This window comes from Kryptolebias marmoratus, linkage group LG2 (assembly GCF_001649575.2).
Source record: "Kryptolebias marmoratus isolate JLee-2015 linkage group LG2, ASM164957v2, whole genome shotgun sequence".
NCBI lineage: Eukaryota > Metazoa > Chordata > Actinopteri > Cyprinodontiformes > Rivulidae > Kryptolebias > Kryptolebias marmoratus.
Window position 1 is genome coordinate 2,843,488 of NC_051431.1, and position 14,561 is coordinate 2,858,048.

The 14,561-nt window shown below is 38.0% G+C and overlaps 2 protein-coding genes across 3 annotated transcripts in view; both read right to left on the reverse strand.

Annotated features, from left to right (window-relative positions):
• Positions 1–464: 464 nt before the first annotated feature.
• On the reverse strand, positions 465–11,367 carry LOC108248935 (transient receptor potential cation channel subfamily V member 1-like). The gene is made up of 16 exons (XM_017437995.3): positions 11,045–11,367; positions 10,646–10,800; positions 8,821–8,967; positions 8,484–8,627; positions 8,065–8,393; positions 7,859–7,951; positions 5,859–6,035; positions 4,933–5,088; positions 4,723–4,818; positions 4,498–4,568; positions 2,368–2,533; positions 2,216–2,282; positions 1,816–2,126; positions 1,505–1,635; positions 1,234–1,316; positions 465–1,146 (listed from the first exon to the last, which is right to left on the reverse strand). The coding sequence occupies exons 1-16, from the start codon at positions 11,110–11,112 to the stop codon at positions 1,064–1,066; spliced, it is 2,277 nt and encodes a 758-aa protein (XP_017293484.1). The 5' UTR covers positions 11,113–11,367; the 3' UTR covers positions 465–1,063.
• Positions 11,368–12,009: 642 nt separating this feature from the next.
• The window catches only part of LOC108248932 (flotillin-2-like), a 15,781-nt gene continuing 13,229 nt past the window's right edge, over positions 12,010–14,561 (reverse strand). For both annotated transcript variants that reach the window (XM_025011066.2, XM_037980113.1), the window contains 2 exons: positions 14,045–14,194; positions 12,010–13,631 (listed from right to left, as the gene is read on the reverse strand). In XM_025011066.2, the coding sequence (XP_024866834.1) occupies positions 13,593–13,631; positions 14,045–14,194 (189 nt within the window). In that variant the 3' untranslated portion in view covers positions 12,010–13,592. The remainder of the gene's footprint in view (positions 13,632–14,044; positions 14,195–14,561) is intronic.

The following is a 14,561-nucleotide window of genomic DNA, read 5'->3' on the forward strand; positions in this document are numbered from 1 at the left end:
TTGCCTACAATTCCTTTATGTGCTGGAAAGCAACAACCTGGACCCAGCCGCAGGCTTAAATACTGGTACCGCTCGTCAGGAAGATGGGTTGCAGCTGTGGGAGAAGAGTGCACTCTCTTGCCAGAAGGTGGAGACAGAACAACTCCAGATCCTCACAAGAAGTACTCCAGATACAGAGTAGTACATGGGAACTGACTGGAATTTTCCACAAAAAGCTTTAAGCAAATGTTACTGACATTTGTGTACAAACAAATTTTAAATTATTATTATTGTTATATAAAAGATCAAACCAAATCTGAGCATTAAGAGGGCTCTATCCAGATTCTTTGTCCCTTAATATGACTCTGACCTTTCTTCATTATGGTAAATGGACTGTATTTATATAACGCCCTTCTGGGCAAAATTTTTCGATTGCGCCTCCTGCACAGTTTTCTCAATCTCACAGCCGAATTTACATAAATTCACATAAGAAAATAAATACCTTTATCTTTGATGTTATCTTTTATTAAAAAAAACAAATTGTCCAAAAAAACTTTTTTTAGAACAATTTGATGAACTTGAAACGGAATATCAGAAGCCTACACCATAACTGCCAACATCTGCTGATGGCAAAGAAGGACACCTATATGTATTAGTGAGCACCTACAAAGCAACCTGTCCTGTGGAATCCAGGGAATCCATGGATGTCTTCTGCTTCTTGAAGGTGTTTCACCCGTCATTCAAAAAGCATCTTCCCTTCTGATCGTGGGTTGCGATAAATCAGTTTTTATAGTTTCGACACGAGTCTGCGCTCTGGGTCCATTTCCCTTGCTCGTGATAAGTTTGCTGAAGTCTTTAAACGTCAAATATTCAGATGAATATTTTCGTTTTTCTTGAGCTCAATCTAACAACACTTGCAGGAGGAACCCAGAGCACAGACTCATAATAATAAAGAAAGAAAATTTATTTAAACTAACAAAACTAGAAAACAAAAGGCTGACGTGGCAGCAAAACAAAATATAACAAAAAATCCAATTTCCAGATTTCAATGATTTTGGGATATTTTCTTCAACAAACTCCCATCTTAGTCGTTATGGACTCCATTCCCATCTGGCTGATCTTTTCTGAGTCTTCTACGAAAATCCTTCACAATCCCCTGCAAATTCCCTGAGGATTAAATAAAGATTGAAAGTTAACTTTTAATAAAAATCCCAGATCAGAGCAACAGGAAACAGTGGTGGGAGTAAAACTTACGTTTCTGGACAGTCTTTACAGGGTTTTCTTTGAGCTGCTTACGAAGACCTGACTTCCATTTCTTCCAGTCCTTTTCAATCACTCTGAAGACAAAGAAAACATAAATAACTTTGACATAATTTAAGTTTTCTTTGTTTTAGTAGACACATTGATCATCTGATTCATGTTAATTTAAGGCTGTAAGGCAGCAACACAGACAAAATGCTAAAAGAGGTATAAAATTTGCAAGACCTTCCAGATTTAAGACTGGACCCATTCAGTAATGGTTTACCTGAAAAAGCTAGGATCCTTATTCTTATCTTCATTCTTTTCATAGCATTTAGGCCCCAATCTGCTGAAATGCAGCTTACGTCTCAGCCACACTGGTAGAGACCGCTCCATGTCCAAAGTTGCGAATGCTCTCTGAGGAAAATTTGAAATGTTTACTCTGTTCTAAATCATTTTGTTCAGTGGGTAAGTTGCTTATGTTCTGCAGTTTTCACAGTAAAAGAATGGTCATAGATGTGTTAAATCAATCTAATCTTGTAAACAGAAGGTGTTTGGAAACTGGAGCCATTGTTTCCAGATGTTAGATGTTCTTACCTGCAGGTACCAGATGTTTTTACTTTGGTCCATGATGTTTTCAACTGTATTCCCCATCAGAGCTATGAGCATGTTGAGCATCAGGATGTAAGTGAGCACTACGTAGCCAACAAGCAGGATGTAGAAAACTTGCTTGTACTCAACGTCATCAGTGAATTCCAGATTTCCCATTCCAATAGTGAACTTGAACATTTCCATTAATGTAAAACGGAATTCACTATAACTTGGCTTCCCACACTTATCTGGTATCAGTGTTGACGTTGTGATATTTTTTTTTGGTACAAGTCTGTCATCCATGAGAGCAACAACAGCTGGAAGATACAAAAAATGTAAAATATTTAGTTTGAAAATTGTAAACTGCTTAAATTTAATAATTTGTTGTTATAAATCAAAGTTTTACCTGCAGAAAATCCAAAGAGCAAGACACTGTAGATGCATAGAAATTGAAACAGGTCACCCAGGATCATCTAAAGAGAAACAAAAAACTGTAAACCAGACAACCAGTTTCTGAATAAACATCACATTCTCTGACTTGTGCCACAAAATCCTTACTCTTTGCATCATGACGTTGTATATCCCCAGCTGCTTGGATCCTCTTGAGTAATACAAAGTGTTCACCCAGGCAAGAGCTAGAGATAGCACCAAGAGCCCGACATATTCCTCCTGTCCACATAAATACAGAACTACTGCCACCAGGAGGAGGGATGCCTGCAGAAAACTACAAACATGGTGGAGAAGTAAGGAGATGTCTTTTTATAGATGTCATTTACAGCATCTGGCAAAAATGTTGGTCAAAGCTTTTGATATTTTGTTTAAAACAGAAGGTAAAGGATTGTCCTGGACCTTTTAAAGCATTATAAGCAAAGTTATTTATTTATTTCCTTCATAACATACTCTGCTGTTTAACAGTATTTACTTTTTAGGATGTTTTGGTTTAATTTGTCTTGATGCTGTGATGTTTGTCTCAAAAATCTATATGCCCTCTTTATCTTTTCCTTTGTCAAATGTTACCCATGATATTGACTGCAAGCTCAGCCCAAAACCTGCTTTGAAATCAGTTTGAGAAACTGAGAAATAAATAATCAAAAACTGACACTTTTGTCATGGACAAATAAGATTTACTAGTAGTTTGCCTCCGAGATGGCCTCAGGTGCATAGTGTTTTTTATTTTTTTTACAGATGTCAACCTGTTCGCTCAGTGATATGGCCTTCCAGCTATGAGACTGATGGACTTATCGATGATACATCAGTCTAAAAGTTAATCAAACAGCATTTGTGTGAAAGGTTTTGAGTTCAAAGCTGTTATATGATGATAGAAATTCTTTGGGGTTGGGGGGGAAAGGATATGTGTAGCAGAGACACAGAGAGAGTGACTGCATATGTATATATATATATATATATATATATATATATATATATATATACATACACGTACATATACATACACATATGAAAATACATTAAAGATGCACGTACATATACATACACATATGAAAATACATTAAAGATGCAAAAAGGCAAAAATAATAATTTAAATAAACAATAAAATTACAATATACATACATACATACATACATACATACATACATACATACATACATACATACATACATACATACATACATACATACATACATACATACATACATACATACATACATACATACATACATACATACATACATACATACATACATACATACATACATACATACATACAAACAAAAAGTGTGTTCATGTTATGTGTGCTAGTTAGCCACCTGGAGATGCACAGTTAAAAGAAAAAAAGGTGCCGTGAACAGTAGAAGGCCCGCCATCTACAGCACCCAAGAGCAGAAAAGACAGGTGGATCCAGTCCCAGAAGGCAGCAGCAGTCCCAGGCAAGCAGACACTGAGCACCATCCCAAGGCAGCTGTGTGTCCGCACAAAGGTAGGTCGCCAGTGAAATGCAGGGCACCAGTCCCCCTAACCCAGCCACGCCGCCACCTTCCCCCGCGCAGGCTAAGCCCAGGACCCGACCCCCCAACGGCTCGGCGCCCACACCAGCCCCCAGCAAAGAGACCACTCAGCACCAAGCAGGAGAGGCCACCCCAGAGTCCCCAACACACCAGGCAGGCACCAGTCCACTGCAGCAGCTGGAACCCAGAAGAACCAAGATGAAAGGTCACATAGCCATCCCCCTTGTTGGGCCAACCCCCTGAGGCAGGGGTGGGCATTCCTGGTCCTCGAGGGCCGCCGTCCTGCATGTTTTACTTGTTTCTCTGCTCCAACACACCTGATTCGAATCAATGGGTGATTAACAGGCTTCTGTAGAACATGAAGAAGTAATTTAAGCACTGAATCAGGTGTGTTGGAGCAGAGAAACAAGTTAAACATGCAGGACAGCGGCCCTCGAGGACCAGGAATGCCCACCCGTGCCCTGAGGGGACGTCCATCAGAGCCCAGCGCAGTCCCCGGGACCCCAGCCAAGCCCAGCCAAACCCCAGGAACCATAGACCACCCGGCAGGAGCCCACCACTCCGAGACATGGCTCAGTTGCTGCCCCACAACAAGGGGGCAGCAACCCACAGGCAGCCCCCCAATGACTCCATCAAAGACCCCCAGTCACCCCCAAAACCCCAGCCCTGGCTGAACCAGTGCAGGCATTTTTGGGGTAATAAAATGTTTAATGGTGACACTTACAACAATAATTCAACAAATCCATCGATGAGCAGACGGTTTTTGTTGAGAAAATGTTTCTTGATATTTTGTATCTGCAAATTTAAAGATCAGACATATTAACACAATTACCTTTATCGTGTTTTACATTCAATCTGCATTTAGTAATTACAGGATTTATACTAAAAATTTAAAGCACAAGCATAATAACAGGATGACTTTGAACACTGTTTGCTGTGATTTCCTCACCGATTTATAGAGAAACAAGATTGCTCCCAGGACACTGATGATCTGACCAATACAATGGAAGATGTCAGATGGAGTGTTTTCGACTGCAAATGGTGGCTGGGGGACATAGAAGTGATTGTTTTTGCTTAATATAAAAACAGTAAAGGACTGTTTGTGCTTTCAAAGTTAGCAAACAGCTTCTTACATTCACCCTAACCTCTTTTGCCTTACCTCTCCATCCTTCCTATGGAAAGCCACAGAGGTGAAGATGGCCAGGTAAATCAAATAAATCCCAAAATTCATCCAGAATATTATGTAAGCATAGCTGTTCCATATTTCATAAAGAAGACTGCGTAGAGGTTCGATCTGAAGCATCTGAGGACGATTCTAAAACACAAGTTCACAATTTAGATTCTACAATTAAACATTTCTATAAAAGCAAATTTAAATTTGGTATCACATTTCATTCTTCAGCAGAGAGTCTTGGGCTTTCATGAGGTGCTTTTAACTTTTGTTTAATGCAGTTTCCAAATGCCTTTAAATTATTAAAGCAAATATTTAACACTAGTTGATATAAACCTTCCTATACTGTATAAGCTGAGGAAGCAGGATCTTGTGATGGGATCATAAAAAAGTAAGAGTATATTTAACTAAAAATGTTTAATTGTACTAAACATTGTCAGTACACTTCAATTTTGAAATCTCTAAACTAATAGTATTTTTCAAGTTAAATCCTATGTTTTTGAAGATTTTTTCAAAAGGATTTTTTCAAATATCTATTATAAGCTGAACAATTGGACGATTTAAATTCTAAAGGTTTCTTTTCCTATTGTAAGCATTGACTATATTCTCTGGTTTCTAACACATTATTATTCATCTTTTTTTTCTTTCTTTTTGCTCTGGAAATGTGGACAAGCACGTTTTTGATAAATGTTTCACTGGAGCTAAAAAAATTTAAATAAAAATGTCTAAATGATAAACAAAACGTCCAATGGAAGTAATCATATGGTTTAAAACTTAACCTCACTTGAGTGTTTCTATAAACACATCCTTCATCAATGAATATCATTTAGTACACAAACCAGGAAGTAAAGTGGAAATAATTTAAACCTGCCTAGAAATAATTGTCCAGTAAAACAAAGTATTATTTTTCTAACCGGCTTTTTACTCCTGAAGAGGATTATATCCAGCACAGAATCTGTTTTAATGGTGTCAATGGAGCTGATGTCATAAAGTGAACAGTGAACAGGTCCATAAGACCATTCTGTGAACTTCCTCGACAGCAGCTTCGTCTCTTCATGCGGGAATTCCCGATTCATTATGTGCTTCAACATCTGGACAATGAGAGATCAGAAAGTAAAGAGAACAGATTATTTGGAGAACTTATAATGTATTTTTCTAACACTTTGTGGTAGGTACAAATGTTTAAACACACTCATCACAGGCATAAAACTCATTCATTTTGGGCTTTAATGATTAATTTTAAACCAATCTAAATACAGTCTCTTTTTAAAAGGAGGTGCTAAATGTTCTACAATGTCTTTNACAATGGCAAGAAGTTTGTTTAGAGGAGTGAAGGTCATGTGATGTGTTTTACTTGTAGTTCTGTTCCTGGCCACTAAGGGGCACAAAGACTCCTGATGAGATTAATGAAGATTTATGAAGTACAACGCAGAAGTGTACCATGTTCCAGGAAAACAACTCATTGTGGCTGATACGTTGACACGTAACCCTTTACCAAACGGTGGTGAATCAGACACAGAAGATGACATCAAAGCATATGTACAGGAAGTGGTTGAAACTAAGCTGATAACAAAAGACAGAGTGGGTGCCATTAGATGAGCCACCCATCAAGATGCAGATCTGTAAAATGTATGCAATTAAATGTATTGTAATTAATTAATAATAGTTGGCTTGAAGAACCAGCACGGGTTCCAAACATCCTGCAGAGTTTTCATGCTGCCAGAGCTCAACTGTTGACAACTGATGGACTACTTCTGTATGACAACAGAATTGTTTTTCCAGAACTACTACGTCAACAGGTGTTGTCCCAGATTCATGATGCTCACCAGGGCCTCACTAAACGCAGACTTAGAGCCAACATGTTGGTGTGGTGGCCAGGGATTGGACAAACCATCACAGAGTTAGTCAGAATGTGTAAGTTCTGCCAAGTAAACAAACCATCTCCTAAAAGGAGCCTTTGATACCAACACCGCTGGCAAAGGGACCAGGGCAGAAAGTTGCAGCAGACATTTGTGATCACAATGGGAAACACTACTTGGTCATGGTGGAATATTTCTCACATGATATTGAGATTGCATATTTACCTTCCATGGCTAGTCAACAAGTGATTGCCCATTTGAAATGTATCTTTGCTAGACGGGGGATCCCTTTTGAGCAGATAACTGATAATGGGGCACAGTTTACAGCTAGGGAGAATCTGGAGAATAGAGAATGTTAATTTTATTTGAACATGTTATGTTTCTGGTTTATTGTTGGAGTTATATTAGAACTGTTGTTTATTGTAAAAGATGATGTGATTTACTAGTAGTTCTGTTCCTAGCCACTAGGGGGCATAGAAGAATAAGGTAGGGGGAATCTAAACAGAAGAGGACGTTGGAGATGAAGGAATGATGGCCGTTGTGTTTCATGTTTCTGTGATGAATCCCACAAATAAATGTTCTGGTTCATAACCCATGAGTGTTTCAACTTCATAACAGGTGAGGCTTTCAAACCTAACAACACTGAACCAGCTGTTAAGCATGGTAGTAGGAGCATCATGCTGTCTCACTTTAATACTGATGGAAAACCTCCAATTTCTTCAACTTCATCTCAGATCAACAGATTTTCACCTGTATGTATAATTGTCACGCGGTGTGGGTAAGAAAATAATCCACAATAAATTTGAACTTGTGCAGCTCTTTTTTGTTTTTCAGAATGATTGAAGTTGTATAATCATTCAACCCTGGAAAGTGAGTGGTTCAAATAAATCATTAAAGCCTCAAATTTATTTCAAATCCATGTCCATGACGAGTGCATGTAAACGACTGCAGTTTTTAATCATTTTCTGTTACTTTTACAGTGTTATATGCTAAACTTGAATCAAAGTTTATTCCTGAAAATACACATGAAGCCTTTAAGAAGAAAACAGACCTACCCCAAACCTGCCGAGCTTGGCAGCCAGTTTCAGAGGAGTCAGACCTTTGTTGTTTTCGATGGATTCCAAGTAGCTGACTTCAGTCTTCTCAGACTTGAAGGGATAAAGGAGAATTTCATTCATGTAATACACTAAAGCTGAACTAAAACACTGAAAATGTTCTGTATCTGAGTATACATGAAGTCTTTACAAAGAAACAGACCTACCTCAGACTTGTTACTATATGAGTTTAGGAGAGTTTGACAATCAGATGTTTCAACAGATTCCAACTCATCTTGTTGGTTTTTCTCAGACTTCTTAGATTTCTCAGATTTGTAGTGCTCAGTAAGAATGTAATCATACAGCTTTGTGATGTTTTCTGTGTTTTCTGTCATGTTTTCTGTTTCTTTATCTGTTGCGATCACCAAAGCGTGCAGCACAGTATTTCCTCGTGAGTCTTGGGCCGTCGCATCAGCTTTGTTTTTAGGGTTGTTCATGAGAAATGACACAATTTCTGGCTGGTTTGTGCATGCAGCCAGTGACAGAGGAAGCTCCCCTGATGGAAGCAAATAATTCAGTTTAGAGATAAGACTGAGCAAGACACAACTATGACAGAACAGAATAGCTTTTGTGTCAAATTACCCACCAAAATAAAAGCCCCCTTCATAGTGACGCTGGAAAAACGGGCCACTGGCTTTGGCATTCAAATCTGCTCCTTTCTCGACCAGCAGTTTCACGTATTCCAAGTTTCTCCTCTCTATGGCAATGTGTAGGGCTGTCTGACCTTCGGCTGATTTGTGTCGTTCCAGGAGACAAGGTTGTTATGTTCTCTTATGTCACATTATAACTTCAAGTCAATTTCAACTACCTTGAAGGACTTTTCAGTAAAATATATTAAATCCTCCACCCTTATGACCTTTTTTCTTACAAGCAGAAGTCATTAAAATATTCAGTTCCTCACAATTAATTGTTTGTTTGCTCACCATCAGTTTCATTGTTGAAAGGTGCATTGATAAACTCTTTTAAATCTTCATTTTTCTCCACTGTGTCAATGAAGAATTCAATTGTGTCATTTTTTCCATCTTTCAGGTTCAGCAAAGCTTTTGTGAGGACTGTTTTTCCATCGGATTCTGAAATAAATGATTTTGTTCTGTTATTAGGTAATTCACAGTCATGATGTAATGTCTCCATTAGTCTACTTGTTATTGGAGCTGACATAAAAGAAGACATTAATCTGAGGAGAAAATCTGCCATGCACCAGATTTATCCATTCATCCATCTTCTACACCCACATAATTCTGTTCGGGGTCACAGGATGCTGGTTCTAACTCCAGTGGTTACTGGATGAGACATGAAGGACACCCTGGACACTCTGGACACTCTGGACACTCTGGACACCCTGGACAGAAAGCCAGCCCAGAACAAGACCACATAAAGACGAAAGACCATTTACGCTCATACTTAAAGTAATTTAAAATTTCCAAATAACCCAACATGTATGACTTTGGATTGTGGGAAGAAACCAGGCTACCCAGAAAATAAACATACATGCAGGGGGAGAACATGTAAACACCACACAACAAAAAAGATTCCAGCTAAGATAATTTTGTTATTATTCATGTGTTTTAAATCTTTATTTTAAACCCAAGCTTATTAGCTGATTTTATTCTGCAAGTGAATCCATCTTACAGAACATAACAGCTTTAAAAGCTCAAACTCCACACTCTGTTTGTTGAATTGAGAAAGCTCCTCGGATGAGAAGCAAAACGTCTTCAACTACAGATTAGAAGTCCAGTTGTTTTTGTTTTTGACCTTTTTTTTAAATTACCATGTCCTGGTTGACTGAGAATCTACACCAACAATATTGATGATGACAAATGTGATAACAGTAATGATAAATAACAATAAATAAGTTAAAAAAAATGTTAGTTTAAAGCTACATTTCACTGCAATCCATTTCTTTAGAGAGTTTGTTATTTTTGTCAGATGTAGACTGACCCATTTGGCCTCTGAACCTCATCTGGTCTCTTTGAACTGCTGGGACCATCTACCAAGAGACAGCAGAGACTCATCGACCTACAAGCAGAATGCCTGTAGCTTTAATATCAGTGCTGCAAAAACACATTTTGTATTTGAATGATACCTTAAGTTTGACATGCTGCAGTGGAGAGAATATTCCTTCAGGCACAACGTTAACATGACTAAGTTCCTCTTCTTGCTAACATCCGGATTCTTTTTAAAATGACCCGCCCAACAAACAAAGCAGGGCAATCGTCTCACAATCCATTGCTTTTCACCAGGTGAGCCAAGCCAGCACTTGTCAAATGGGGGACATTTGGACGTCCCATCCCCCCTTGTGTGGGATGGGGGGCAAATTCCAGGTTTGTCGGGAGGTATGACCTTCATGAATGTGACCAAAACATCTCTCTGTGAGCCAGGCAAACAAAGACCCTAATGACTCTCCAGTTGGAGGGGAGGAAGATTACTCTGCATGCAAATTTAGCTGCATAAACAGAGCATCTCACACATTTTAAAGGTTGGAGCTCCACACTCTCCAGCTTTGAAATGAGAAAGCTCCCTGGATGGGAAGCGAAATGACTTCAACTACAGAATCTACACAAAACATGCAGCATGCAAAAACTCTTTCACACCCACCACCAAAAGACAAAGGAAGGTGAAAATTGAACCCCCTTTTTTTTTTTTTTTTTACCAATAGACTCCATGGCTGTACTGCTGCAAATGAACCTGTTCCACAACAACAGGACAATAATGTCTGTTGTAATAAAAAGTGGCTTCCACCCTACTTACCTCTAAAATCTATAAGTTTCTTCTCATTGCGTTGCAGGAACTCCAACAGGCCATCAAGTTGCGATACGTACCCCTCAGATGCTGCCTTAAACAGTGCATCCTTTGTGTATTCTTTGATATTATTTGTAGTCTTTGGTTTTATTGTGGGGGGCTGACTGAAAAGTAAAGAAAAACACAGACGTCAGAAATGGATCAAAATTTTTACAACCATGCAATAATTAACTGTAAAAACATCACAGGACCGTATTTCTTCAGTGAGTTAAAAAATAACTTCAGGAGAAAGGAAACCAGTTTTTCTACAAAAGAGTTTTAAATCAGCAGAGACTGCATCACCTGACATTTACCTGTAAGGAACACGTGAGAACAGAAAACAGTTTCTTTGACAATATTATTAGTTACCTTTCTGGTGACTCCATTGGGCCAATTGGAACGATTGTGTCCATCTCTGAGATGTCTGTTTTATCCATCTCTGAGTTGTGTATTTGAAAAAGTCCAAATGAACCTTATCTGAATCTAAAACAGCTCATCAGCTGCTATAAACCAACAGAGGTGAAAACCTCCAAAGAAGAAAGATCAGCTCTGAGAGATTCAGTGTCACACAGGTTGCTCTGTTTACCTGGATGGTTCACCTCAGTCTGAAAGAAGCTCCGCCCATTCACTGAAACATCACGTAGCCTCTGTAACTTCAGGCAGATATCATGAACACTGATGTCTTATATCTTAACCAATTTATAAACCTGTCACTGATGCTGAATCAACATATGAGTGTTAAGACATTGTTTTAAGATATTAATCAATCAAGCCCACTTTTTAAAGTCGATTTGATCAGGAGTTCTTTAGATTTGGTGAAGGATTTTCTTGGCAGATTCATATTTAACCCAGACGGCTTCTTCTATGCTCCCATTGAATAACAAGTAGTACAGGTTTCTTTGTGGAATCTGAGGATGACTCATGTAAAAGAGCACAATACATCTCATTCAGTCAAGTTTCAGTTGGCCTAGTTAATAAATAACACAAGTATGAAAACCTTCAGCAGTCATTAAATTTCATTATATGAGACTGAACTGAACAGTTCATAAACTTACATTTACAGTGTTCACAGCAGAGAGGATTGAGTCATTTGGAAATGTAATGACCTGGTGCTCTAACTCTGCAACAGTATAATGTAGGAACATCAAACTGCACAGCTGGACACCTCATGGGTCAAAGATGATGTTTGTTGATTTCAAGGTTTATTGGGTCAAAGGTCAAAGGTAACCCCATTGTTAAAACCTCATCTCTGCTCCTACATGTGACCCTTCTGTTTCCGGATGTGTCTGTTGGTTTGTTTGTTAAACTATGGAGGAGAAAAAACAGTCAAAACAAATAATTACAGTAGATTTATTAGAACGTTAGTTAGGAGTGAGCACATACAGATGGATGACATGCAAAAAACCTAAACTGAAAAAAAAGAAACTTCAAGCCATTTCAGAGGAACATTGTACAAAATATTCAGGATCATTAATCTGATGCACAGAGCAGAATTAATAACAGTCTTTTTTAAAGTTCAGTCAGTGTGTTCATGCTGATTACATGTTTCTTCAGAGATGTTTATATCTAACATCAATCGTTTGAAAAATTAATTCACAGGAGGGGCTCCGACCTTTGACCTTAATAACATCCTACTGGAGCCCCAAAAACGGACGGATTCTCCACCGCAGCACTGAATCAAAGCGTCAGGACCATTAAGAAATAACAATATCACAGTTTCACACAGATATAATGTTTTCTGATGAGCTTCAACACATTTAGCTTAAAAGATTTTATATTTCTTATCAGGTAAATAAAGAAATCAGATCAGATATGTACCTGCATGAAATAAAAAGCATATTTCTCTGAAACATGACAAAGTACGGTTTGTTACAAACTTTGTTGATCATGGCTTTTTATCTACAAAAAACTGTAGCATAAATTAAATGTCAGCGTCAGGAGCACTACACAGATCATCAAGTCACAAAGAAACTGTCTGTCCTACTTGGCAGTGCTGTTTGTTTTTTATAAATTCATTAAATCTAACATTAAATATTGTCTACTATAGAACTATATAGAACTAAGACATGAAGTTAGTTTTAGCCTCTCTTTGTATTTCTTTCTTTTTAAAGTACCAATTATTTTCCACCAGGCGAAAATCTGCATTAAAACCCACATTAAATAAGCTACAAGCTAACTACGCCTGCAAATGGACTGAACTTTCTACCCGTTTTATTATCAGTAAACAAAATATTTGATATTGGCAGACTACAAAACTTGCAGATGGAAAAAAAAAATTGAGTTGAGATTAAATTTTGCTCAATGAAATCAGCTTTTTAGGATTATGAGCACCTTTGTTATGTTCAGCTAACGAGCCATTAAAGCATTTTTTTTTTTTCAAAAATTACAACATATGCAACGCAAAAAAAAAAACTTTATACACAAAATAAATCTGATTATCTGTGAAGTGCAGATGTGTCTCATTCGAGAGAGGTATTTAAACGAACATTATCATACGGAGGGTACACAGTGACAACAGTGGCCTTTTAGTAAGAAAAACTCTGGGATAAATATTAAAGTTACTTCATTAAAAGTACAATAAATATAACGGGTCAGAGTCAGCAGGTAGTCGACCATCACATTTATCTAATATCAGCTCTTCTCCTAAATGATTTAACATACAAACAGCCCCCAAAAAAACCTGAAATACAATAAATAAAAAAATGACCAAAATATTTTCACATTTAAACTAAAAAGCATATCTGAACGAGCAGCAGTGCATGCAGATTTTCTGGTCCTGTATAAAGTAAGGCACCAGAGGTTTCCAGAATTCACCTGGTATACGGAGTATACTTAGAAAACAAGTCTTCAAGTGTTTTAAAGGCAGTCTATGAGAGTGCATACAACAGAGACTGAAATCATGTTGGCCCTTCGGTTTTCAGGCTTCAGCAGAAGTCATCTTCTGCAGCAGAGGAAGCTGGCAGGGAACAAAAAAACTGATTATTTTAACCTGAATACGAATCTCAGAGGTTTTCATTACATTACAGCATTTCTCTGTGTTTATGTCACATCAGAGCTGCAATAAAATGAAGTTATATGACGACTAGTTGCTGCAGTCTCATTCAAAAACAACCAGGACGGAAATAAAAAGAGCAACAACCAAATCACTGTGTGATGAAACAATCAAAGCAGAGTGGACTCTGGTGTTAAACATCTGTAAAGTCATGATTGTAGTTTATTCAGTGGAAGAAAAATTTGAATTTCAGCACATCTCCTGGAACTCAGCAACATGACAGTGTTTAAATTTACTACAAACTTATTAATAGTCCCTTTAATTAGTTGGCTTTTTACCTAAACTTGGTAAAATAAAATTTTAAAAAGAAATGGTACCTTTGCCAAATCCACCCCAGTGAGAGCATTGACGGATACAGGAAGTTCGGCCAAAAGGCGATTTATTTCGCCCGTCAGGCGGTTGCCCTCCCCGCTCAGGATCACGATCTCGTTTGTTTTGGCTAAAGGTGCAGAAACCTTTGAAGCAATCTGTAAAAAAAGGGTTAAATGTTAACAAGCTACATTTCTCACAGTGCTCAAAAGATGAAGAGGGAACTGCATCGATAAGATATAATGAAACTTATTCAGTCCAGTCAGCAGAGTGATGAAGTTATTTAAAAAATAAATTAATTAAATTAAGAAAAAAATTAACGTGCTGCCACATCTAAAATGAAAAATGAGAACGATGTGCTAACATGGTAGAAGTGTTTTAAATGAATACACCAATCAGCTCTAAACAAACCTGTTTAGGGACGAATTACAGCAGCTTTCTGCAGCACATGTGTGTCTGTATGTGTGTGTGTGGGTGTGTCTGCATGTCAGTGTGTGTGTGTGGGTGTGTCTGCATGTGAGTGTG